The sequence below is a fragment of the Ctenopharyngodon idella genome, chromosome 7 (genome assembly GCF_019924925.1).
Source record: "Ctenopharyngodon idella isolate HZGC_01 chromosome 7, HZGC01, whole genome shotgun sequence".
Classification (NCBI taxonomy): Eukaryota; Metazoa; Chordata; class Actinopteri; order Cypriniformes; family Xenocyprididae; genus Ctenopharyngodon; species Ctenopharyngodon idella.
Genome location: NC_067226.1, coordinates 30,773,371 through 30,799,706, shown reverse-complemented (window position 1 = coordinate 30,799,706; position 26,336 = coordinate 30,773,371). Strand labels below are relative to the sequence as shown.

The window sequence follows — 26,336 nt, the reverse complement described above, 5'->3', positions numbered from 1 at the left end:
AGGTCATAAACCCCGCCCTCATGTAATGTAATGAACGTAAGACAAACTAAACAGTCAAATTACACGTCAAAATAATCTTTTTACAAAGATGGTTTCTGTCATCTCAGGCAGTTTTATCATGCTGAAGTTAGTTAAAGTGTTCGTTCTTTAAATGAGTTAGTTAGTTATTTGACGCTATAAAAACGTGGGTTTTGACGTCATGATTGACAGCTTCTCTAAGCGAAGTCACTGAAGCACAAACAGACTTTATTCTGGATCTTGGAGAAAGGGATTCTTTAATTTCTACATTTCCAGAACTGTTTATTTAACACCAGAGTTGTTCTGCTTTATTAACCGATTCTGCAGGAGTGTGGGAGAGTGATGGTGCATCGTCCATCTTTTTTTACAGTCTATAGCGTGCATGATTGGAATGATTGGAGTTCATTAGCATACACACGTTTAAAGGGAAGGTCCGTTTTATGAGCAAATTACTCCAAATTTACTCATATATTTATGAAAGTTTTTAATGAACGAGGCCCATTGTATTAGAAAGATGACTTTATGACTTTACATTCTGATTGGTTGCCTCAAACCTATGATGCCTCAAAATGCAGTAGCTCCTCACTGCAGAACACGCGATCCAGGATCCAGATCCAGGGGGTGGAGATGGGTAGGTTTAGGGATATGTAAAGTGGGATCTGGATCCATCCTCGCACCCTGGATCTCATGTACTGCAGTGAGGACCATCTCTCAGCATGCTGCATACACAGACAGCACACTAATTTTTGGAACAGAGCCCATGTGATTAAACAGAGGTTTGTGTTTGTGTGTGTGTGTGATCTGTGTGTGCACATTTTTTTGTTTTATGAGGACACAAATTTGTATAATGACATGGGTATTACACTGGTATTATGACGTAAACATGAAATATGAGGACATTTCATGAGTCCTCATATTTAAAATAGCTTTAAAAACATACTAAACAATGTTTTATTAAAAATGTAAAAATGCAGAATGTCTTCTGTGATGGGTATGTACAGTTTGTACAGTATAAAAACCATTATGTTTATGGAATGTCCTCACTAAGATAGCAAAACAAACGTGTGTGCGCGCGCGTGTGTGTGTGTGTCTGTGTGTGTGTCTGTGTGTGTGTGTGTGTGTGTGTGTGTGCGTGTGCGTGTCCGAGAGCTGCCGACTCGTGAATGTCACACACAGCACAGCTGCGGTCAGCAGAGCAAATGCTCACTCCCAACTGCTATCTGTCTTCTGTTTTATGACCCATTTCTCTTCCATCTTGCCAGGAGTTACACTAGTGTCCAAATGCTCTGTTACATGCAAAACATGTAGTGTAAACAATCTAAACCAGGGTTATTATGATTAACTGAAACTGAAATCATTAAAAAAAATTTACTGAAATAACGTTAACTGAAATAAAATAAAATATTTGTAATTTTTTCTAATTTTCATTTAATTTAACTTGACGTACTAAAATAACTAAAACAACTTAAATAAAAATTAATAAAAAATATATAGACATTTTTAAAAAATAAAACTACTAAGACTTCAACAAAAATAACTGTAATGTAACTTTGTAAAATAACTTTGTAATGATTTTATAAGATTGCCGAAATCGCACAGTCTGTAGCAGGCGTTGGGGAGAATCTGAGTTTGTGTTATGTTTGGATGGGTTTTGTATTATGTTTCAGTTCTGTGCCTCAGTTTTCTCTCGTTTCTCTGTGTTTCAGTTAGTCTCCTAGGTTACAAATGGTTTAAGTTGTCACAGGTTTTTACTGTTTCTTTGATTGGTTATAGTTCTGTCTATTTAACGACGACTGCTGCACTTAAATCGTTTTTTCTCCTTGTTTTTGTGACAATACTGCATGCCTTCTGTCATCTAAATGATAGTTTAGTTGTTGTTGTTTTTTTTTGCATTGCATTATATGTTTGCTATATATACTGTTATAAAGATCTAATTGATTTACATTGCAAGCTATCAGAATTCCATCTTACTTTACCTTATACTTACCACATATGTCAGAAACTGCACCAAATAGCATATTTTTGCTCAGTTTGGGCCTCTGACTATACATTTTTAGCTCCTCTATCAACAACTTTTTTTTTTTATTTTGTCTGAAAGGTTCAATAAACTGTTCCATTTAAAAAAAAAAAAATAATTTCTGACTATTATTTCATATGTCAGGTATTACATGGTTAAGGGTTAGGGCAAAATTTCTGTGTAAAATCTGGGTCCTAAAATAAAGTGAATTGAGAACCACTTGTGGATCGCCATCACTCATGGCAGGTCTGTCTTGAAAGGTTCATATGCTGTTGTTAAAAACCTATTTGTTTATGGAGAAAATTGATGGGGTGTTAGACCACGTTATGTGCATATGTGACTCACCATGTTCATGACGGTGAGCAGAAAGCGTTGGGCAGCCTCAGCACCGTGGTACTGCACCATGTTTGCGTCAGCCACCACGACCGTCTCCACAGTGTACTCTCTACTCAGCCTGATGGCGTTCCTCCTGCCACGCACCTCCTCTGCTCCTTTTGACCTTTTCTCCTTCTTCTTGTCTAACACACACAGAGACACAAGTACACAAACAGCACTGTTAGGCCAGAGAAATACTGTACACTACCATTTAAAATTTTGGGGTCTGTAAATTTTTTGATGTTTTAGAACAGGGGTGGGGAACGTTGATCCTGGAGGGCCACTGTCCTGCAGAGTTTAGCTCCAACCCTAATTAAACACACCTGGAGCTAATCAAGGTCTTCAAGATTACTAAAGTTACAGGCAGGTGAGTGTTTTTTCAGGGTTGGAGCTAAACTCTGCAGGACAATGGCCCTCCAGGATCAACGTTCCCCACCCCTGTTTTAGAAGGTCTCTTATGCTCACTATCGCTCCATTTATTTGATCGAAAATACAGTAAAAACAGTAAAATTGTGAAATATCATCACAATTTAAAATTACTCCTTTCTATTTTAATATATTTTAAAATGTAATATATTCCTGTGACACAAAACATTTCAGCATCATTACTCCAGTCTTCAGTGTCACACTGAAAAAAAAAAAACTTTACTTAATTTTTCTTTTGCATGCTTGTTTTTACATGCAGATTTTTTAAGAAAAATTTACATATGGAAGTAAAATGTATTTAACTAAATTAAGTAAAATTAGCAAAGAAAATAAGTAACTTTAACTTGTTAAACTTGCCAGTTAAAATTTTAGTAATTTCTATTTAGTTGAAGTTTACTTTGCAATACTCTGTTTCATGTACATTTTACTTAAACAATATTACACCGAATTAAGCCATGCTCTTAAAGTGTATGCTTTACTTAGAACATCTAAGTAAATAATATAGTAGATATTGTGTAGACAACATTATATATATATATATATATATATATATATATATATATAATAGAAGTAATGTGACCGCAATACTTGGTACACATTACAAAACAACAGCAACAATCGTTGGATCATTTTTGAGTGTGAATGTGTCATTTTGAGTAGAAAGTGAACTCCAGATGTCACAACAACAAAAGCAACAATAAAACAGTGTAAATTCAGCTGGAAAACAGTGAAAAATATTAACCATTCATGCCCCAGTGCATGATGGGAACACCAGTATCAGAAAGTGGAGTAGGTTTTACTTAATTTTATAATGTTAATATTTACTCTTTAATTTCTACAAGCTTAAACTGAGTACTAATATAGAATTTACTTTGTATTTTAAATTCCTGCTAACTAACTTATTCAGGTAGAAATTACATTTGTTTTTTTCTGTAGTATTTACTTCAGCACAGAATCATTTTTGATCCTTTCTGAAATCATTTTAATATACGGATTTGCTACTCAAGAAACATTTCTTATTATTATCAATGTTGAAAACAGTTGTGCCGCTTAATATTTTTGTGGAAACAATGATAAATTGTCAGGATGTTTTTTTTTTTTTTGATCATTTAATGCATTCTTGCTGAAAAAAAGTATTAAATTCTAAAAATAAAAAAAAACTACTTATGTGAACTTTATGCAAACATGAATGCTTCGTCAAGACATTGCAAGTGTGCATACTAAAATCCAGCTTGCGCAGTAAGAATCGCCTGTGTTCATGTACTTGTGCAGGCTATGTTTCATGTCTTAGCATCAAACCTGCAATTATGTCAGGAAATGTGGTCTTTGTTACTCTGAAAGACATACATATGTATACAAACACATCAAGATTGATACACAGTTACAGTTCCTGGAGCAGATAAACAAATCAACAACAAACAGAAAGAAACTCTTCAAACATTACGGTTATAAAGCACAATGTTTGATTGAAGTTGCTGTCAGCTCTAAGCAGGGGACACATTTTGGTTGTAAACAAGCACAATTTATCCTCAGAATTACACCACATATGTTGTATGTGTGCACAATTAGACCTGATCTTAAGGCAACAGCTTTACTGTAACCAAGTCCAAACCTTTGAGGGAGCTAATGTCCACCAGACATAAGAGTTGACCGAAAGAACAGAGACAGAAATAAAATCAAAATGGCATTAAAGACAACATGAAATCAAAATTCACTCCATTTACTTTCTTAATGCATGTTCCTGGTCTTATTGGGCCTCATTTATCAATCTAACATAGAAATGAGCGCAGAAATCATCTTACGACAGGGTTTACGTATGATTCATGAAACATTTGTATGCCGCCAATCCAATCATACGAATGATCGTACGTTAATAAATGTGGCGGTTGAAAACAATTGTCATGTAAATATACCATGTGAGCAAGAGCTTTAATCGTAGCCACCACTAAATGCTAAGTTTTGCGTGAGGCCCATTGTGACTGATCGAATAAAATTTTGTTTAAATAAAATAAAATTAAATGTTTAATAAAATTTTTGTTTTTGTAACTTTGATGTGCAATTTTGATACTGGCATTGGCCGATAACTGTATACATCAGATTATGAAAGTAAAATGGGATTTTTTCCTCCAGCCATGAGGATTTGAAAGGTAAATGGCTGACATCTGATCCCATCACAAACCTGTCAACAAGTAAAATCCATTCATAACACACTTTCACCACAACCAACAATCACACACAAGTGGTCTGAGAACAGTTAAGAGTTCCTTCTTGACGTGAGCTGTTCGTATTCTGGTTGCACATGCATTTCCTTACAAACATGAGCGTGTATGTGTGTGTTTACTGAAGACACCTGTAAACAACCCTTAGAGATTTGATGATCCATTACCATGGGGGAAAGCAAAGAAGTGTTTACCATAACACAAAAGAAAAAGTAAATTCCAGTTTTCTAAAGTAGCATTTTGCTTCAAACTGTGGTTTTCCACCATCTGGAGAGCAGTTTTGGTTTATTTGCTGGGTTGCACGAACCCACTGATTTCTCCTTAAAGCTCCCAAAATGTTCAATTATGGTGTATCTGTTGCACTTTGTCTAACTGTCTAAAATTTTATCATTAAGTTTAAAAAAAAAAAAAAAAAACACTGTACTAGCTTTGACTGACATAATACATATATATTGAAGGCAATTATCCAGTGCTTTGGCATCACATATTCACTTCTGCTAGGAAAGAATCACTTCTGTGTGAATACAAACAAGTGCTACTGCATTGATGTGCCGTTAATTTATCTGCTAGCTATAAACATGTCAACTTTAACTAATGCAAGTTTACAATATCACATTAGGTGTTGTTGATGAATCTAAGCATTCACAGTAGCACATTTAATCCTAAAAATGGCTACACCAGTGTTGTTATTGTTAACTTAAACTATTAAAAATGTTTTTTGTTAATTGAAATAAAGTTGACATAAAAAAAAATATATGTATATATATATATATATTTATATATTATATTAGGTGAAAAACAAACTTAGACGAAAATGTTACCTTGGCAACTAACTGAAGTATTAAAATGACTTAAAGGTAGGGTAGGCAATTTCGGAGATTCTAGCAATAGCAAGTTAGCTTTATGAGCGTAAGATCCCACCTTCCTTTCAGAGCACCTCCAAAGCCACTCCTCCTTCAAAACATATGAAAGCAAACATCAGAGCCTGCAAAGCATCACGAGACAAGAGGCGGCATTAAATTACCTCATGTCTCATAACATTACAATAATAATGAACGTAAACAACTTACAGAGCTCTTACTTGTACCACCTGACTGCTGCAGATTAATTTCGGCATTGATAGTGCTGACAAAGACACGCATAAATCGAGACTGAGGACGTGAACAGCTCCAGGTAGAACGTCACGGGTTGCCATAAATATAAAAAAACTAATGAAAATTACAAAAAACTTCAACTAAAATTAAAATGAAAACTGAAAATATAAAATAAAAGCCAATTAAAAATATTAATATGTATTAGTATAAAAATAATTCAAAACAACACTGATGTGCACCAGTAGTGTAATAATAAAGGTGTTGCTGCCCCCTAATGGTCGACTAACAGTTAGTCGATGAGAAGAGGCTTAGTCGACCAAAATTTTATTAGTCGCTTTGTCGCAGGAAAAAAAATTCACAGGAAGTGGTGAAGGTCTGTGATGGACAGATCATTAACAGCTGGACATCCAAACACTCGCCTAGCATTCAACGACCTCAAATATGGCTTATCATATGAAACATGTAAGTAGTAGCAACTTTACATGGCCGCTCGCTCTAACGTTAACCAAAAATGTGGGCCATTCAAGTGTTTGTGTGGAGTGTGAAAGCTGAATAGTAGCGCGCTCACTGCATGACAGCTAACATGGAGGCGCCGGTGCGATCACTTACACTTACTACGTAATTTTTGTCATACAGATAAGAGTAATACATCTTTTGAATCTGTAAAGAGTCTACTTTTATTTGCGTGCACTCACAATAACAACAAAACATTGTGCTTTTGTAAAATAATGAAAGCAAACAGGGTGTGCTTTTTGCCGTCTCTCTCTGTGAACTTGAGCATGCCCAAAAAAAAGCCAAAAATACAGAAAACACTAGTTTATCAATTAATTATTAAAATGTTAAAGCAATCTCCTTGCTGTTTTTCCCCGATGCATTTATAATCATTACTTCTGCCGGTGCGCTGTGACAAGCTTTATGCGTGCTTGAGCAATGATTAGGCTATGGAGGCATTAAAGGTCTTTATTATGATTTATATGGTTTAAATATAAACGTTCGCTTAATCGACTAATGCTTAAAATGAACGACTACTAGTCTACTTTTTAGACTACTTTAGTTGAGGGCAACCCTAAAAAAAGGCAATTTGAAAATTTGTAAAAATGTGTTTGTTCACTTGAGTCTAAGACCCCCCACCCTCACCCATAATTCAGTGGGGCTCTGATGGGGGTCCCTCTGATGGGGGTCTCTGCTGTATGTTTACAGTTGTTTAGAAAATCTGTGTTTGTGTAAATGTGCGCACATTTATAAATGACTAACACAACAGATGGTGCTAATGTGACACACTCTTTTTGCAGCATTTTTCCCATTCTCAGCTGTTTTCAGGCAGATCTGACTAAAGAGAATGGAAACTAATGGTGCCTTGGGCTTCCACACAATTGACACTGAAAATCACACATTTACTAGAAATGTGCTGAAACCATCAATAATTTCTGCAGACGGAGACAATCATAAAACAAGTGATGAGTAAGAACAAACCACTATTAATGGTCAGGAAGATATCTCAAAACTGTCATCTAGAGCTGTAATAACAAAGTACCTATACGACTGACTCAGGTGGCTCCTGCTGTTCTGATGTCTTAAAAGAACAGTGCACACAAAAACCAGTTCAGTCATTATTTACTCACCCTGATGTGTTTGATCTTCTGTGGAAGATAGAAGGAAACGTTTAGCAGAGATGTTCATTCCATACAATGAAGGTAAATTGAGACTGGGGTTGTCAGGTGCCCAAAAAAGACAGAGCAGCACCATAAACTTTGTCTAAATGATTTGTGCACTACATAATAGCCAAATTGAGTCATTGTTTATTTGCATAGTGCTTTTGTAATGCATTAAGCCCCCAGTGAGCAGCCAAAGGAAAAACCTCCAAGATGTTTAGATGAAGAGGCACACGTAAAACGATGATCTCTACCTAGTTAGGCTTTTGCATGAAATAAACATGAATGAACATCAGAAGGTATGTTGTTTCAACCACGGAAAGATGTCAATACACCATTTTTCAAGTTCAAGTCCACCGACGTTAATCTACGATTAATCTACTTATGATTGGTCAGATCACCTGTCAATCAAACTCCCAGCAAAGGGTGAATCAAGGTGGACTAGACTGTAATACAAATAGTTGAGTTTCCCAGGTGCATACAACATTTATGACAGGTTTTCATGAAAGTGTTGGTCAGTCTGTCTGCTTGACAATCCCATTTTGCAGCAATAAAATTGAAGTGCGATAAACAAACAGAGAAATCTTTTTTAGATAAAACAGATGTTGACAAAGTTTTCCTTTGGGGACATAATTTGGTAATAAATTGCAATATATCACAGAGTATCGCAATAATATTGTATCATGACATAAGTATCGTGATTATATTGTATCGTGGTGATTCTTTCAAAGAACCAGACTCAGCAAGAGGAGCCCAAACTGCAATAATTGCACATATGCTAAATATTATTTATTTACATAGTAAGCATAATACAACCATGTGTTCACTGAATAAATGCATTAAAATGATTTCATCTTTTCAAAATTCTAGTCTGGAAAATTATAAACTGTAAAGACAATGATTAAATTGTAAGGATTTGTTTGGATAAATAACTACAGTGAATCATCATACAATACTGTTCAAAACTTTGAGGTCAGTAAGATTTATTTTATTTATTTTAAATGCTTTTATTCAGCAAGAATGCATTAAATTGATCAAAAGTGACAGAAAAGACATTTATAATGTTACAAAAGATTTCTATTTCAAATAAATGCAGTTCTTCTGAAAGTTATATTCATCAAAGTGTCCTGAAAAAAAAAAAAAAAAATCACAGTTTCAACACTGATAATAATAATAAATGTTTCTTGAGCAGCAAATCAGCATATTAGAATGATGTCTGAAGGATCATGTGACACTGAAGACTGAAGTAATAGAACCTAAAATAGAAAACAGTGATTTTAAACTTTAATAGTATTTGACAATATTACTGTTTTTACTGTATTTTTGATTAAATAAATGCAGACTTGGCAAGACTTCTTTCAAAAGCATAAAATAAAATCTTACAGACCTTAAACTTTTGAACAGTAATGAACATATGATAGCTTTCTGTCTGTGCAAGATAAAAATAAAAACATATATATTTTTAAAAATCTTGCCAAAATTACATTTCTGCATATTCAAAGTTGTTGTGATCTTCAATCAGTTATGAGACATGTGAACCAATAGTGTGGAAGTAAACCTGGCACAACACATTTCCATGGACAATATTTGGAGATTAAACATTCTGTTAAACCTTTTTTATAGTCCCCTTAAAAAAAAGGGCTTTATATGTGTTTGGAACAACATGAGGATGAGTAAATGATGACAGATCTTTCATTTTTGGCTGAACTATCCCTAACAATCCATTTGTTATTAGCATCCTCTTGATGTTCATAAGTCTTAATATCAATGATCTCATTCGAATCATTGATACTTTTGGCTGTGGTTAATAATTGCTCACTTCAACTTTCCACAACAACATTTAACCTGATTTTGGGTCATGACACTCATGTGCCCATTCCAAAATTCAATTAATATTTGTGTATAATTTCAGATAAATCTTTCAGTCAGCTGCTGAAGCTTTGTGAGGGGCCATAATGGTGAAAACGGTGTGGTTGACTATAAATAATTCCTTCGTGCTGAAGGGGAAACATAAATCACGTACCCAGACCTGCTCAATCTCCTGTGTGTGTGTGTATGTGTGTGTGTGTGTGTGTGTGTGTATGTGTTCATGCTTACATGCTTTGTGAGGGCCATCAAATCGATAGGTAAAAGAAAAATGCTTTTTTCTGTATAGCAGAGCAGCTGAAAGATGATGGCCTTTTAAAAAATGTTTTTGCCTTCATAGCTCAAAAGACTAAACGCTGTTCTCCATGTTATGTTTAAGTATCAACTTTGACTAAGATGTTTCTCCTAAAAGGGCTTATAACAGAAATAAATATGTAGAAATAAAATAGAAATAAACGCACAGAAATGAGCCAATAGTTCACAAAGTTGCATATAGCAGCTCAGATCATTTGGTCTTGATGATAAATCTTTGAGATCTTTTTTCAGACTTTGAGAAGCAGGAGAGTTTTTTCTCTCCATTAAATCTCATCAAGATGATTGACAGTGACTACCATAACACCGTTCTGTCATCTCGCATGTTTGGGATCCACTATTTTTGACCAAATTAATATTGCAGTGACAAAAGACTCATTAAATTCAGAAATTTTAAGTAAAGCACAGTCGTCGGAGGAGTTTTGTTTATGCTTAAAGTCTGCTTTACAGAGCGCACTCTTGTAGCATTGACACATCCATCTATTATAAGCATTTTGAGGTTCTTGTTTAAGCTTGGCTCATTCAGCAATCAACTTTATGGAGTTATTAAAGTGAGCAGGTGTGGGTTGTGACATTTAGGTCTTATTTTCAGCATAAAGCATTTCCATTTATTTAGTTTTTATGGGCTTGTTCTTGTTTGTCAATGTGCTTGCAAGATCTGGCAACACGAATGCATCAGGCTCGTATCGCTTTACCTGTGATTTCTTGCACCGCACATACAGACGAGAGATACGAGAAAATACATATTTTAACATGCATCACAGATGTATCTCTCATCTTGTTCAGTTTAGTTCCATACACACAGCATAGAACTTTTGTAAATGCGGTTGGCACTAGGCTACCTGCATTAGGTGTTAATTCGGTTGTAGAATGCGGTTGTCACTCTCGCAAATTACTGAACTGTGTGTGTACAGAATAGGATTAAGCACCAAAAGGTGAACTGACAACTGAATTTAGCTGCAGTGTGTACGTGGACAATATTAATATTTTGCAAAAGAATATAATTATTGTATAAATTAGCGATTTGCTCCTGACCCCAACAAATCAAGTTCAATGATATGGCGAGCAGAACTTGAAACAAAGCAAAATGATCATGACTAGATCGAGTTTTATAAAGATACCCTGAAACGTTAAAACAGAAGCTCTGAAGTTCTGTTTACCATCTTTCATGTTTACAGAAGAAATAAAATACATGAGAGTGCGTAAATGATGATATAATTTAATTTTGTGTGCACTATTCCTTTAAAAGGTGGCTTATCTAGTAGTTAAAGAACGAGTGACCTTGTGGTTAGTGTGAAATGCTTATACGGTACATGCTTATATGGGGAAACATGGGTCAGAGTCGCTCCATTTTGAACTCTTTATGCATAAAATATGGATAAATAAAAACAAGATCTGGCTCAGTGTTATTGTAGTATTATTTACATACTATTATAGTATACTGTATATTAATATTTTGAATTAGCTTTTATTTTGATATGTTCACCTATTTTTATTTTAGTTTATTTTTTAGTAATTTTGCACTTTTGACATTTTTTATATTTTTAAAAATATTTTTTATTTAGCTTTAATTTATTTTTTATTTCACTTTTAGTTTTAGTAATTTTTGTACTTCAGTTTTAACTTACTTTATTTCAGTCAGTTTCAAATGTTTCGAATTTTCATTCAAGTTTTTCATGTAATATTTATATTTTATATAATTTCAGTCTTATTTCTTTCAATTTTTAATAGTTTAGTATTAGTATTAGTTTACAATAACAACACTGATCTGGCTAACCAAAAGGTTTTAGATTCAAATCCTGCAACAGCTTTTAACCACTGTGCTTCTCCCTGTAACAAATACACTGTAAGTCACTTCAGATAAACACACCACCTAAACGACAAGTTTCTCATTATCATTTTGGGTAGATTCTGTTCTCTCCAGACACCAAACTAGCCACTAACCAGCCCCTGCCCAGAGTTCAGTGTGAATGTGCTGTACGCATCAATCAACCGATCTTCTTGGATCAGCCCTACAAATTTCACACGTTGTTTCCTCCCAGATCAGATCGCTCTTTGTGTCTGCTCCCTCAATGTGGATACCTGATCCTCTTCAACCCCGCTCACGACAGGAACGCACGGACATGAAGAATGAAGCAAGGCGTCTGTTTGTGACGAACCTGAGTTTCCTGGCATGCGAGCGTGGGCAGAATGGATCAACGAACGTACGACTCCGCAGATTACACGGGCCGATTAGAAGTGCTAAGTGCGTTTTGTCAGAATCATATTTCAGTGGAGACAGAGAGGGAATCATTGAGGAAAACCGGCAGCTTTTCCTCACTCCTGCCATCACCATGTGCAACATGATCCATCTTATGCATCCAGACAGCTTACATATGTGTGTGTGTGCGTGTGTGTGCCCGAGAGGGGCATTTGGAGTTTAATGGATTTAAGGTCTGTCTCGGCGAGTATCCTCCTCCAGGGACGGTTTGGTTTTTGGGGTGGGGTTATTTGAGGAAGTAATGCTTAACTTTTCTCACTTAACTGTTTTGAGCTTTTCAACAGGAAGAGAGAGCGAACAATGGTAATCTTGGGGAGAAACTAAACTAAATGTTGTGGCATGACTAGTACATTTCAGCTGCAATACAGTACTGTTTTCAAAATACTTTAGTAACAACTAAAAAAAAAACTAGCTATTTTTTTCAATAAGCAGTAGTGCAGTGCAACAAAATGCTATTTTTTTTCTCTTTTTAGCAAATTGCTGTTTTTGCATCATGTTGTGCAGAGCAGAGATGAGGTAATGAGAATGTCGCTCTCACTGAAATAGCATTAGAAAGTCTGATTCATTTTAGCAGCATTTGAATGATTCATATTGAAACAATTCACTGATTCATTTGAATCATCACACAACTGTTTATGTGCAACTCCCTTCATGTGAAATACATATTTAGTTATACACTACCATTCAAAGGTCTGGGGTCAGTAAGATTTTTGTTTGTTTTGAAATAAATTAACACTTTTATTCCAAGGATGCATTAAATTAATCAAACGTGACAGTAAAACATTTATAAAGTTGCATAAGATTTCTATTTTAAATAAAATTCTATTCAGAAAAAAAATATTGGGGAAAAACTCACACAGCACAACTGTTTTCAACATTGATAAAAACGACCCCAAACTTTTGAACGGTCATAAATACTGCTGTTTTGCACATTATGTTTTTATACTAGGGTTGTCAAAAGTACCGACTTCGGTACCAAGTCAGTACTGAAATTGTAAAAATGTGACAATACCAGTCTTTCCACCTAGCATTTTGAGCACTGTTGAGCAGATTCTTAAACACCTCTGACTGGTCATTGTGTTCACATGCTCAACAGATATGTCTGTGATTGGCCACAATGGCTATGTTTACATGCACACTTTTTTCTTCAATCTGAATGATTTTTCTTCATTCCGATTGATGAATCCAAACGTAGCGTTTACATGAATGCTAAATAAAGTGATCGGGCTGATGTGTGTGTTTATATGCCACAAGCTTCAAATTGATTTTTTTGACATGCACACACTGCACAAATATATAGTTTCCAGCTGTTTGCGCATAATAACCATTCTCCTACATTAGTTCTTTATTTGTTTTAAACAGCAGACATAGGGCCAGATTTACTAACAGCTTGCGCCAGCGCCAACCCTCTTTTGGCGTTAAAAAACTATTGTCAGGATTTACTAAAGACACGCAGTGCAAAATTAGCGCTGAAAAGGCGTGGACTGAGTTGTTTTTGCGGCTGAACTTATTGCATATGCATTTGTAGGAGTTTCCCTTTCAGACGCAAAATTTATGGGAGGAGAGTATTTAAATGAATAACGCAACGCGATTTACTAATGTTTAAGCTAGTCAATTTACTGGTATTTGCGCCATTATTTAACGCCCCAAAAAAAAGCATGTCTTAACCCATTTTGCGACATTGCTGCAATTGTTGCTGCTAGGAGGAGACACCACAGAGAACAGAGAGCGTGTGGTAGAAGAGAGAAAATATTTTCCACTCGTATTAATATCTTTGGAAAGTCAGAGGACGACGTTATCCGTATATTACATGTAACAAGTTGCGCCTGTGTCGACCTGCACCTGATGAGCATCAGCTCTGCTTATTTGCACCCAACGCTAATTTGCACTGCTCTTGGTAGATTGCGTTGGTCATTATGTAAATGATTTGACTGAGTCTGTGTTCTTTAATTTGCACGTCAGCAGTAGATCCCACGCTGCTTCAGTCCGACTGAGCAGTCAATCCGATTGCTAACAGATTATATGGTTGCATGTAAACATAGCCAACGATCATCGCTTCAAAAACATGTTGTAAATAGACACCTTTGATGCTCTTCACCGAGCGCACGATACACACGGGAACGTTTGAAAGCAGGCGTCTATCAGCGGATCCATCTATCAGCGGATACATAAGGGATCTGCTGATAGAGGAGGATCTATGTGTTTGGATAGTTTTAAAGAGAACGGGACGTGTATAATAGTGACACACATTTTTCCAATCACATTAATGCGTAATTTATCAGTTTCTTTAATGAAAAACAACTACTTTGCAATGTCAAATGTCAATCACAGAAGAATAACATCAGCTCAATTTTTACCACTTTATGAACACATTTTACACCGGATGTGGAACAGACTACTTTATCAAAAGGCTAACCTGACTATATTTGAACTACTTTAAATTATGAACAGCATGTAGCTTGGCAGGCTTAGGTTTCGAAGCAGCTTCCCCAACACTGGTGGGAAATGAGAGAGAGGACTCTGGCAGGCCAGCTGAAAGGCCTCCGACAGACATGAGTGCAGAGGAAAGAATGTTCCCCCCAAATCTGGCACTTTTTCGCCTATTGGTCCATCGCCTGACTGACTGACTGACTGACTGACTGACTGACTCGCAGACACCAGGTGCTGGGGGAAACAGAATTGCTAATGCACCTGGAGCTTTTTTTTACAGCAGAGACAAGATCGCTGGAGTCCAACCGCAACACACAAACGCACCCACATATCAAGACCATTGCATACCAATTCTTTCGTTCTTTTTTAATTCCCTTTTTTTTCCTATAAGAAGTGGTTTTGGTTACTTAAATTCCCAGATACTGGCATATGGAAAAAATCTACTTGTCAAGCCTGCCGGTGGTCTTCTCATCTTCGGGTTATGTAATATTCATAGTGCACAAAGTCAAAGCAAAAAAAAAGTGCACTTGAACAATGTTGAACCAAGCAAAAAGTTCAAGGGGACTTTAAGTCTGGATCGAATGTAATCAGCTGCGAACTAGGGTAACGTACAACTGGAAATTCCATAAATTGTTTTGGTTGGCCCATAGGATTGTATATATCCACACACATGGATACACAAACCCGGACTTTTGGATAATTGCATCTTCATTTCAAAGGGTAAACTACAAATCCAATAAAGCAATATGCTTAGACAAAACTTCCTGCCCCGGAATATGAAAACCTGCAGACGCTTGAAAGTTCAGAGCCTCTGAGGGAACAGAAGAGGCCGTTTTCAAATATGTGAATTCCTTTCAGCAAGAAAAATCCATAATCCTGGCAAAGAAACACCCAAGGGGCTGGAAAATATGCACGGCATTATTAATGTACGCGAGCAGGCCAACAGAATACTTGCTTTCTTACTGGTAGTATTTCAAGAGCAAAGCAGCACGTTCCAACAGGAGTTTACCACCATTTACCAGTGCGATAAAGGCATTAAAGAGTAAAACAGCTGAGCTTTCTCTCTCCCACCATCTTTCAACGCTGTTATGAAGATGAAGACATCAAAGAGTTACATGGAGTCATAAAGGTTTCTATGAAACACTTGATTTACGGACTTGACAACTCTTGAATCTTAAGCAGTCCTGGAGGGAAGAGGAAGATGGGAGACACATGAGTATCTGAGTGTGAGATTATGATAACAGACTCCTAGAGTACAGTGGTTCACAACTGGTAGGTCATGACCCAAAAGAGGTTCACAGGTTTGTTTCTTCAGAGCAATGCTGAATGCAAAATGCAACTAAACATATAATCATACATAGTTAGGAGAGTGAAATAAATCTACTGTTAAAAAAAGAAATGAAAATGCTTCATACATCTTTTGATGTTGATGTCAAATGATGTATGTCACTTGTAAGAAGCTACCCACATTTGACATGTTTTAGTTTATGATTGTATGATGAACAATTTTGGAACCATGTTGGGTCGCTACTTGATATTCAACCTAAGAACTGTGTGCTGTAAATCCACGTGAGAACCACTAGTAGTGTTGTCAATTTTTACATTTTTAAAATGTGACGATACCAGCATCTGATTGGCCATTGTGTTCACACGCTCAACAGATATGTCTGTAATTGGCTACAATGATCAATGCTTCAAAAACATGTTGTAAAGCGCTTCCATAGATACACACGTGAGCGTTTGAAAGCAAGTGTCTATCAGCAGATCAGTCTGTCAGCGGATATATTAGGGATCCGCTGATAGACGCCTGCTTTCAAACGTTCCCGTGTGTATCTGTGTAAGCACTTGGTGAAGAGTGTCAAAGATGTCTGTTTACAACATGTTTTTGAAGCGATGATCATTGTAGCCAATCACAGACATATCTGTTGAGCGTGTGAACACAATGGCCAGTCAGAGGTGTTTAAGAATCTGCTCAACAGTGCTCAAAATACTAGGGGGAAATGCTATGGTATCGTCACATTTTTAAAATTTGGTACCGAAGTCGGTACTTTTGACAATACTACTGGCAGTATCGTCACACCTCTGATAGGCCATTGTGTTCACACACTCAACAGATATGTCTGTGATTGGCTACAATGATCATCGCTTCAAAAACATGTTGTAAATAGACATTTTTGACGCTCTTCGCCGAGCGCTTACACAGATACACACGGGAGCGTTTGAAAGCAGGTGTCTATCATCGGATCCCTAATATATCTGCTAATAGACAAATCCGCTGTAGCATACAGAAAAACATAAAAGTCTCTGGATGAAATAGAGGTTAAATAGAGGTAGGGCATTTATTCCACAGCAGTATAACTGACTGCATAAACTGACCACTTTTCCCACTTGCACCCACAATTTGAGCAAATTAAATCCCCGTAGAGCTACGAACTGAACTAAAGTGACCTCTAAATCAATGGGGCTTGCCATACTTGACACGGTTAAGCCCACCACATTTCAGCGCAGCGATGTCTCACCTTGGATGGTTTGGCAGAATTTCGGGTTGCTGTCTGCAGCAGTAGCAGGTCCATCCGATGAAGAATGTATTTCCCGGATCACTCGGTGTTCCCAGCCAGAGAAGGAATCCGCGGCCTGGCCCACTGGCGAGATGAACAGTCTTTCCTCTTTAGTTTGAACTAGGCCAGTCTGCAAGAAAACACATGAGGTGGAACAATCAATAACAGCACATGAGAAAGCCTTTATCTGGATAGAATTTGTAACTTTGGGGGCAATCTGTGAATGTTCAGAATGTTCAGAAATGTCCAGTAAGATATTAAAAAAAGATGCAAGTCATGTTTTTCAAAAGCAAAAAAAAAAGTAATAAAGAATGATATATATAAAGAATTCTTATTACTCTATGTATAATATAATGACTATTACATAGATTGCATTAAAATATTTCACAATTTTACATTTAATTTATATTATTATATTTTTTTATTTAAAAAAGTGGCAAGTATATTTATATACACATAGATTACAGTATATTCATATATTTAGCAACAAATAATTTTTATTACTTTTAATTACTTTAACGAGCAGATTCTGCAGATACTGAAAACAACAAGTTGATATACATTGATGTAGATATACCAGAAACTGACTGCACTACCTGAAAAAAACTGCTCATATTTCATCAGCTTTACTTGCAAAATGACAGTGTAGCCAGTCAGATCGAAGGACTTTAAATAGATTTGATTTGGATAAAAAAAAATTTTAAAAATCAGCTGTCTGATCAAAGCCACATCTGCAAAGCTCAAAAAAAGCTTTCATTAAGTCACTATAAAATTAGAAAAAGACTGAAATTTAAGTCATATGGACTACCTTTATGGTGTTTTTGATCGCTATGAACTGCTCATGTACAGTAAATAATGACATAACTTTAATTTTAGGTAAACTATTCCTTTAAGATTGCATAGAGAATCACAGATGATGTGACCCCTTCAGGAGGAAGCTGATGTGTTTTCTATGACAGCAAACCCAGGATCATTCATCATGAGCCCCTCTGAGGATCTCACATATACAAAGCCTTGTTTCCCCTCCATCTGACCGCGACACCCCTCGTGGCTTCAAGGGCACAAAGATGTGAAATGTGAGAATAATTTATCTCCTTTTGCCAAGGCCTAAAACTACAGAGTCAGCATCAAATCCGGCGACAGCGTTCAGTCAAGCAGGATAGTCCGGATTGACACTGCATCCAAGCAGCACAACGGAGGCTTTGCTGGAGAAAAGAGTGGAAAATGCACATGGATGGAGGTTAGGGAGATGTGCATAAAGCCCCAGGCGGGTGGTGGAGGAGGAGGAGAACATGGGAGTGCTGACAGGAAGTTGCCCACAGAGACTGTAAAACACACGCTTTCATCACAACATGTACAGACAAACCCCACATGTACCAGGTTAAACAAAGTACAGTTACATATGGCTACACTCTGAGGAGAGATAGAGCAGTAAAAAAGGTCTGAAATGACATTAACAGGCAGGAAGACCTTGTTTTGGTCCTCTCAAACTTCAACATTGTTTAAACAAGCTTACTAAGTAGAAGTTAGTAGAAGTAGACTCTGCGCTGGTCTGAGGGTCTCTTTTCAAAACCTAGTAAGCTCCCTATGTAGACAGCAACCTTCTTTTGCACAAAAGCAACAGTTGCATCATATGCATTCTTCACTGAGTAAGTGAAGAATGCGTAACGTAAGTACACAAGTCAACAAAATATATAACATTGTTCTAGTGGTTTTAATTTAAAAATCTTACATATTGTGCCTTTAATATGCAAAAGTATCTAAGGGTACGTTTACACGATGTACTAAAAACAGAAAAGTTTTTCCTTTACATTTTTCACGTACAAACAACAATGTTGTCAAAATAATCCCTGTTCACATGGATCTGTGAAAACAACTAAAAATGCTGTATTATTCATGCCAGGCCAGTAAGTGGCGATGTCCCTTTGTAAAGAAACACTACATGCCTATATACTGAACATGTAATACTCATGCGCATGATGTCACCGTTTTCACAAACTTGTGTTTTTATAGTCGACACCGAGACAATAACGGTATCGTTTTCAGAAACTTGCACTTCGAAACCTGTTTTCAAAAGTTTTCATTTTCAGACCCCCAAAACGCCATTGTCATGTAAAGGAACGGCCAAAACGCATAGAAAGTTTTCAGTTTTTAGTTGGACAAGATGTTGTGTAAGCGACCCTAAAAATAGCAACAAAAAAACAAAAAAAAAAAAAAAAAATCAGACAATGATCGTTAATGCATCGTTAACCAGAAAATTGTGCTTGATTTTCTTTTCCTCTTATCTCTGTATAAAGTAGTATTTATAAGTGCAGCGCTGATTTTTGTACAGCGGTAACCAAAGAAACGCTATATCACTGCTGTTCCATAAGCGCCACCTACTGTCAGAGAGTAGATTTGCATTTTTATGCAAGGGTTAGTTCACCCAAAAATGAAAATTCTGTCATTAATTACTCACCCTCATGTCGTCCACACCCTGTAAGACCTTTGTTCATCTTCGGAACACAATTAAGATATTTTTGATAAAATCCGATGGCTCAGTGAGGCCTTGACAGCAAGATAATTAACACTTTCAGATGCCCAGAAAGCTTTACGAATCTTTTGTTTCGAATCAGTGGTTTGGAGCGTGTATCAAACTGCCAAAGGCACGCCCCCCAGTGGTGAACCATTGAAATTTCGAAACACCTATAATGTAACAAAGCCTCGTTTACTGATATTACGTGACTTTGGCAGTTTGATACACGCTCCGAACCACTGATTCGAAACAAAAGATTCGTAAAGCTTCGAAGCTTCATGAAGCAGTGTTTTGAAATTGCCCATCACTAGATTTATGTTTTTTTTGGCGCACAAAAAGTATTCTCGCCGCTTAATTACATTAAGGTTGAACCACTATAGTCACATGAACTGTTTTAAATATGTCTTTAGTAGCTTTCTGAGCATCTGAAAGTGTTAATTATCTTGCTGGCAATGGAGACCTCACTGAGCCATTGGATTTTATCAAAAATATCTTACTTTGTGTTTCCGAAGATGAACGAAGGCCTTACTGATGTGGAACGACATGAGGGTGAGTAATTAATGACAGAATTTTCATTTTTGGGTAAACTAACCCTTTCAGTCTGTCATCTGTTTTTGTTTTTTGCAAGTGTGTCTAGTGTAGCATAATTTTACAAATCTAAAGTCAGATCATTCTGTTTTTACTTTAAATCCTATAATTACATCTAATTTAAATAAGAACAACTGCTCTTGCTACGTGTGTGTAGCATCTTTGTTTGTTTCTCTAATTTCAGATGGCTACAGATATTTTTGGTTTAAGACCAGTTTAGCCTTTTATTTAGCAAATAAACAACAAAAAATGTGCTTGAACAAAGAAGAAAAAAAAACAGCAGCCGGTATCAGAACCGAACCATTTGCTTGTAAAAAAAAAAAAAAAAAAATCTGAATCAGCCATTAAAAATCACGATCAGTGCATCACTACTGTTTTCATTTCTCTAAAAAAAATGTGTTGTTTTTAAATAAAAGAAATCTGTATATATTATTTGTGGTGCATGCTCCTATTTATATGGTGGGTGCTCCTAAATTTTTGCTGGTGCTCCTAACTTTTTGAAGTTAGGATCAAGTAAAAAAAGTTAATTTCGAGCCCCGTTTAGGATAGCATACACTACCATTCAGAAGTTCAGGTTGGTAAGATTTCTTTCGTGTTTTTGAATAAGAAAAAGTATGTAAAAAATAGCTAAAAAAAATCTGACATCATTTCCACCATCCAAAATTGCATTTCCTCATGGTGAGCAAAGCTGCGAGAGAGAACGTCACTGACAGCTGTCAGACGGGGCTAGTTAAAACGCACAGCTGATCTTCGACTTATCTGCACAACCGTTGAGAGCTTCACATCTGCTCGCTGTCAGTCTCACTTTAGGTGTCAAAAATGTCTGACCCCCCTCCATCACATGTGCGTAGAACATTTACAATAACAATGAGCTCATTTTCCACATAGTCAGCATAAAGAGGGATGGGTCAGGGTGGTCAACTAGTTGTCCGTTAACCAAAGGTTGGTCAGGACACATCAAAGACCACAAACCATGGCCAATGAGATGACTGAAAAAACCTGCACTCTAACCAATCAGATTAACTGACAGCTTGCGATAATGGAGTCCCTCAGGCGTTTGATTGATGGCATTTATGATGGCCCTTCAAAGAAAGTTTGAAGGATGGAATGATCGTAATGGGACCAAAGTCAGGGAAACTCTTTCTCAAACAAACAGCCTCTCTCCCATGGGTGGGCCTGGAATGCTCACAACCACAAGAAGTCAAATATCCACCACAAATTCAAAGTGTGGTTGGGTGAATCTCATAAAAACATGTCAATGTCACATTTCAGATAAATAATAAGAAATTGCTTTGTGCATAAAGAAAAAAAAAAACTTGTTTTTAGGACCATTAAGCATTAAATGCATTGTGACATTATTTTCATGACATTTGAGCACATATCCCGTCTTCTAATATATATAACTACATTACGATTTGTTTGTTTTTTTTTTGTTTTTAAAAATTGTGTTTCTCTACTCACTGGTTGTGTCAAAAACAGGTTTCACGTCAAAAAATATTAACCAGAAAATAGCACACCGTTCCAAAGTTTGGGGTCGGCAAGACTTTTTAATGTTTTTGAAAAAAAAAAAGTCTCTTCTGCTCACCAAGAATGCGTTTATTTCCCTCAAAAATACAGTAAAATCTGTAATATTGTGAACTATTACTATTATTAATTTAAATGATCTATAGGTTGTTTGCAATCACGTGGTTCTGGTGACACGCAAAATTAATGTGGAGGGCAAGCAGTGAAAACTAGAATGGAAGAGATGGGGAAAAGTCCATTCTGTGGTTTAGAAAGGTATAAACAGAAAATCACAACATATTTTGGACGTGAACCTTATGTTATGAAGAGTAACATTGCGTTACTTAGTTAATTTTTATGGAAAGTAACGCATTACGATATTGTGTTACTAAAAAAGTAAGGTCATTTAAGCTGAATCGAGAATTGCAACAGGAGCTCACATCATCATTCAGGGAAAAAACTGGACGGTGTAATACAATTATTGCCTTTTCTATGTGTAAAAACACTAAGGGAAGCAGGTTGAGGAGGTGACGGGAAGACGCCGTATATCAAATCTAATAATGTCACTGACTGAACCCACTCCCTATCACTCAATAAAATAATCACATAGCTGAGTGTTTCTGAAAGTTTTGTATTTTGTTTTGGTTTAATAATTAACATTACATTTGCGAGTATGACTCTCACTCGGCTTGTGAATGAGTTTAACTTGCACCAGCCACTTTAAAACTGTTCACAAGCTTCTATGGGTTTGATTTTGGTTGTCATTTGTTGAAATAAATACAAAAAAAAATAATACAGTGTGTCGGTGTCTGTCACAGACTGTAAAAAAGGGTGTCTGTCTGCTGAATGCCCCTCCGATTCTCTTCCGTGGTCATATGGGAAAGTGAATATTTACAAAGAAAACATTAAAACTAGTTACATTTACACTCTTCCAAAAAAAATTGATCGACTTCGGTCAGCTTGTTGAACACATTTTTTTATTTGGACATTTTCTACCATATGATGGCTGAAGCAGCAGCGCGTGACACTGTTTTCACGGTCCAGATCAACATTGTGAACGGAATTCTACAAAACTGAAGTGAAAACACCAAATGATCATGCAATGGGATAAAATATCTTCTCTTCCCTGCAAACGATACCATGAAGAATGTGATTATATAACCAAGTCAAAAACAAAAAAGATAAAGCAGGTATCCATATTCATTTCAGTATCGGCAGACGCAAAACACTATAAAAGGTGACAACTTTTAAAGTTAAAAAACTATATAAGTTACGTAAACAATAAAAGCTCATTGTGGTTTCTCGGTTTGATAGATTTGAGCAACCATAAACGACACAAAACAGGAATTTTGAGTTTGTGATAGTATTCCTATATAGAAAAATCACTCCTTGCCCTCCAGCCGCATTTCACGTGCAGCAATGACATCATGTGCAAACAACCTATCTGAATATATTTTAAAATGTAATTTATTCCTGTGATCAAAGCTAAATTTTCAGCATCATTACTCCAGTCTTCAGTGTCACATGATCCTTCAGAAATCATTCTAATATGATGATCTGCTGCTCAAGAAACATTTCTTATTATTATTATCAATGTTGAAAACAAGTTATTTTCATGATTGATTTTTTTCAGGATTTTTTGATGAATCGAGAGTTTAAAAGAATAGTAAAATAGAAATCTTTTGTAACATTACAAATATATTTACTGTCACTTTTGATCAATTTTTTTGCATCCTTGCTGAATAAAAGTATTAATTTCTTTCAAAATAAAAAATAAAAATCTTACTAAACTCAAACCTTAAAAAAAGTTAGACAACTTTTTTTAAAAAGTTAGACATCAAGAAAATGTTAAACTTAATAAATAATAAAAAGATAATAACAATAATGAGAATGTGAGGTTTTTGCATTATGGTAATGAGAATTGGGGGGGCGCTCAATATTCATGAAAATAATGTCTCAATGCAAAAACAATCTGATTACTTGTTAATATTTGTGATTTTGGGGTGTAATACGTCCCAGACGTATTCTTGACAGTTTTCATGCATGACCAAAAGACACATTCATGCCTTTACAGCAGTGACAATCTCCCAACAACTTGAACTCCACTCACCAGTCCACCACAAGCGTCCAATGAGGCGAAAGAGTCAGTGTGATTGAGAACGGCTCCGGTATAGAAACATCGCCGAACCCTTAGAACAGGCTCATGCTGAACGCTGCCCTCCTCGCTCCTCTCCTCCATCACAAACCCCTCGGCGAGGAAAGAGTCGTCTCTCTGGAGCTGCAAGTACAGTTCCTTTCCAAAAGCAGGCAGCCGTAGAAACAGGTGGTCCTCCTGCTGATGGTCCGAACGTTGTCTGCGACCTCTGCTCCACCTGTAGGCTCCCTGGAGCAGGTGCACCTCGTCTGGCCGCAGCTCCTGCGGAACGACCACATCTGTCTCGTACACGGCAGATTGCGCTAGGAGACATGCAACACGTTGTTATTTGAAAAAGTGGATAGTCACGTAATGGGATCCCAAAAAAAACAAAAAAACTAAAATTTCCATGACTTTTCCATGACCTTCCCACCCGATTACTGGATAAGGACTTGCAAAACCATTTTCCAAAGATTATACTCAATTTCATGCAATTAAATATTTTAGTGCTGAGTATAACCAGAAACATTTGCATTCACTATCGTCATTTCTATGATTTTCTTTTTCAGACCTTTCCAGACCTAAAAAAACACCATTTTAAAATCCCCTGACATTTCCAAGTTTTGTGGGAACCCTTTAAGAAAAAAACATCGTCTAGTTTTATAAGTTACAGTTTAGTTTACAAGTCTGTCTGCAGTTAGTAAAGAAGGATACACGTAAGGGGGAATAAAGTTCTTAAAACAATAAACGTGGAAATAGAGGGTACTGAAGAGTTCATAAAATGAAGTTGACGAGGTGAGTAACAGAGCGCACGGACTCACTTAAAACCTAGTAGGCTGCCTACCTAGACAGCATACAGTTGCTTGAGCTCACATGCTCTTTTAGCACTCTGTGATGTAACATACACTCTTTGCCAAGAGAGTTTTTGTGCCCATAGTGCCTAAAAATGCTTTCTAGGAAAGCAGCTCACTAGAGTACAGAATCTGGCTGCCTACCTAGACAGTATTTTTGAGCATCATACAATTGCATAAGCTCACATGCACCCTTGGGCAAGAGATAATGCCTAAAATAATTTTGAAACAACATCTAAAATACCACAAAAAAATGTCTAAATGAGAATGTGACTTGTGTACTCTAATAAGCTGACTACCTAGGCAACATTTTTGGGCATCATGCATTTGCATGAGCACTCTCATTCAAGAGAACGTCTAAAATGTGCTTAAAACACCCCCCCAAAAAACTGTCTAGTTGCCTACACAGAGAATGTGACTTCTGTACTCTAGTAAGCTGACTATCTAGACAGCATTTTTGGCATCACACCGTTGCATGAGCTCACATGCACTCTCGGCACTCTGTGATGTAACATGCACTCTGCCAAAAGTGCGCACGTGACGTCACATCATTTCTTTCCGCTCATGAAGCCCAGGAAAGCTGTCTAGGTAGGTAGCTCACTAGTTTTTGAGACACACCCAACATCTTGAAATGTAACCTGGGTGGTAAGCCCTATGTGGCTCTTAAATAAACAATTTCATCTTAATTGAAACAACATGGCAGAACCTTTCTGTAAGCAGCAGAAAAATATGCAGTTTGCAGTTAAAAAAGATATAAACAAGTCGAGGAGACAAGTCGGTGTTAGTACACGTTAAATGATCCAGACGAAAAATTTCCATGGTAACCACAGTTTCAGCCGTTATCGTGACTACTGCAAAATAATATTGAGTTAATACGGGAACAGTGTAGAAGTTTTCAGGACATTTCTGTCATTTTATTTCTTTTCTTTTCTTGTCTAGCATCTACAGCTGTACATATGCCTGAAACTGGTAACCATGGTGAATTTCTGTCAGGAGTATCGCAGGTGCTGCAGTCTTACCTGATATTGCCTTCAGTCCAATGCAAAAGAGAATTAAAGACAAGAAAAGCAGTAGAGTGTCATTGCCGTGCATTGTTATTAGTAATATATCGTAGAGAAACAGTCTGTGTGAAGAGGGTAGGCAGTGTGCGCTGGCGGAACAGCAACAGCGGACTGACGCGAAGTTTCAGAAAGTTTAATTACAGCAGACGGGGAACTCAACTTCAGGCAAAAGCTACGCCTCCGAAGAGACGCCCCGCCCAACTGCGTTCTGATTGGCCGATGAGAACTATGTAAATAGATCCCTGCAGCGTCATTGGCTATCGGTTCTGTCAGTCTGAAAAGAGGGCTGGAACGGTGCACGCGGTCCCAAACATCTGAGAGAAAAGCAAATCAGCCTTTAGCAAGTTAGTCAGGTATACTGGCATTTATTAGGAAGCCTGTTAGGTAAATAAAAGGTATTAAAATTAAATTTGTCAGTTTTGGCACATTCTCTGCTGAGCAAAAACATTTTAATCCA

General features: G+C 36.7%; 1 protein-coding gene across 1 annotated transcript in view; it reads right to left on the bottom strand.

The window, feature by feature from the left end:
- Positions 1 to 26,059, bottom strand: part of adamts17 (ADAM metallopeptidase with thrombospondin type 1 motif, 17) — a 139,736-nt gene extending 113,677 nt beyond the window's left edge. Inside the window, exons 1-4 of the mRNA XM_051901545.1 lie at positions 25,838 to 26,059; positions 23,944 to 24,290; positions 17,189 to 17,357; positions 2,381 to 2,553 (exon numbers count right to left, since the gene is read on the bottom strand). Of these exons, the coding sequence (XP_051757505.1) occupies positions 2,381 to 2,553; positions 17,189 to 17,357; positions 23,944 to 24,290; positions 25,838 to 25,910 (762 nt within the window). The 5' untranslated portion in view covers positions 25,911 to 26,059. The remainder of the gene's footprint in view (positions 1 to 2,380; positions 2,554 to 17,188; positions 17,358 to 23,943; positions 24,291 to 25,837) is intronic.
- Positions 26,060 to 26,336: the final 277 nt, after the last annotated feature.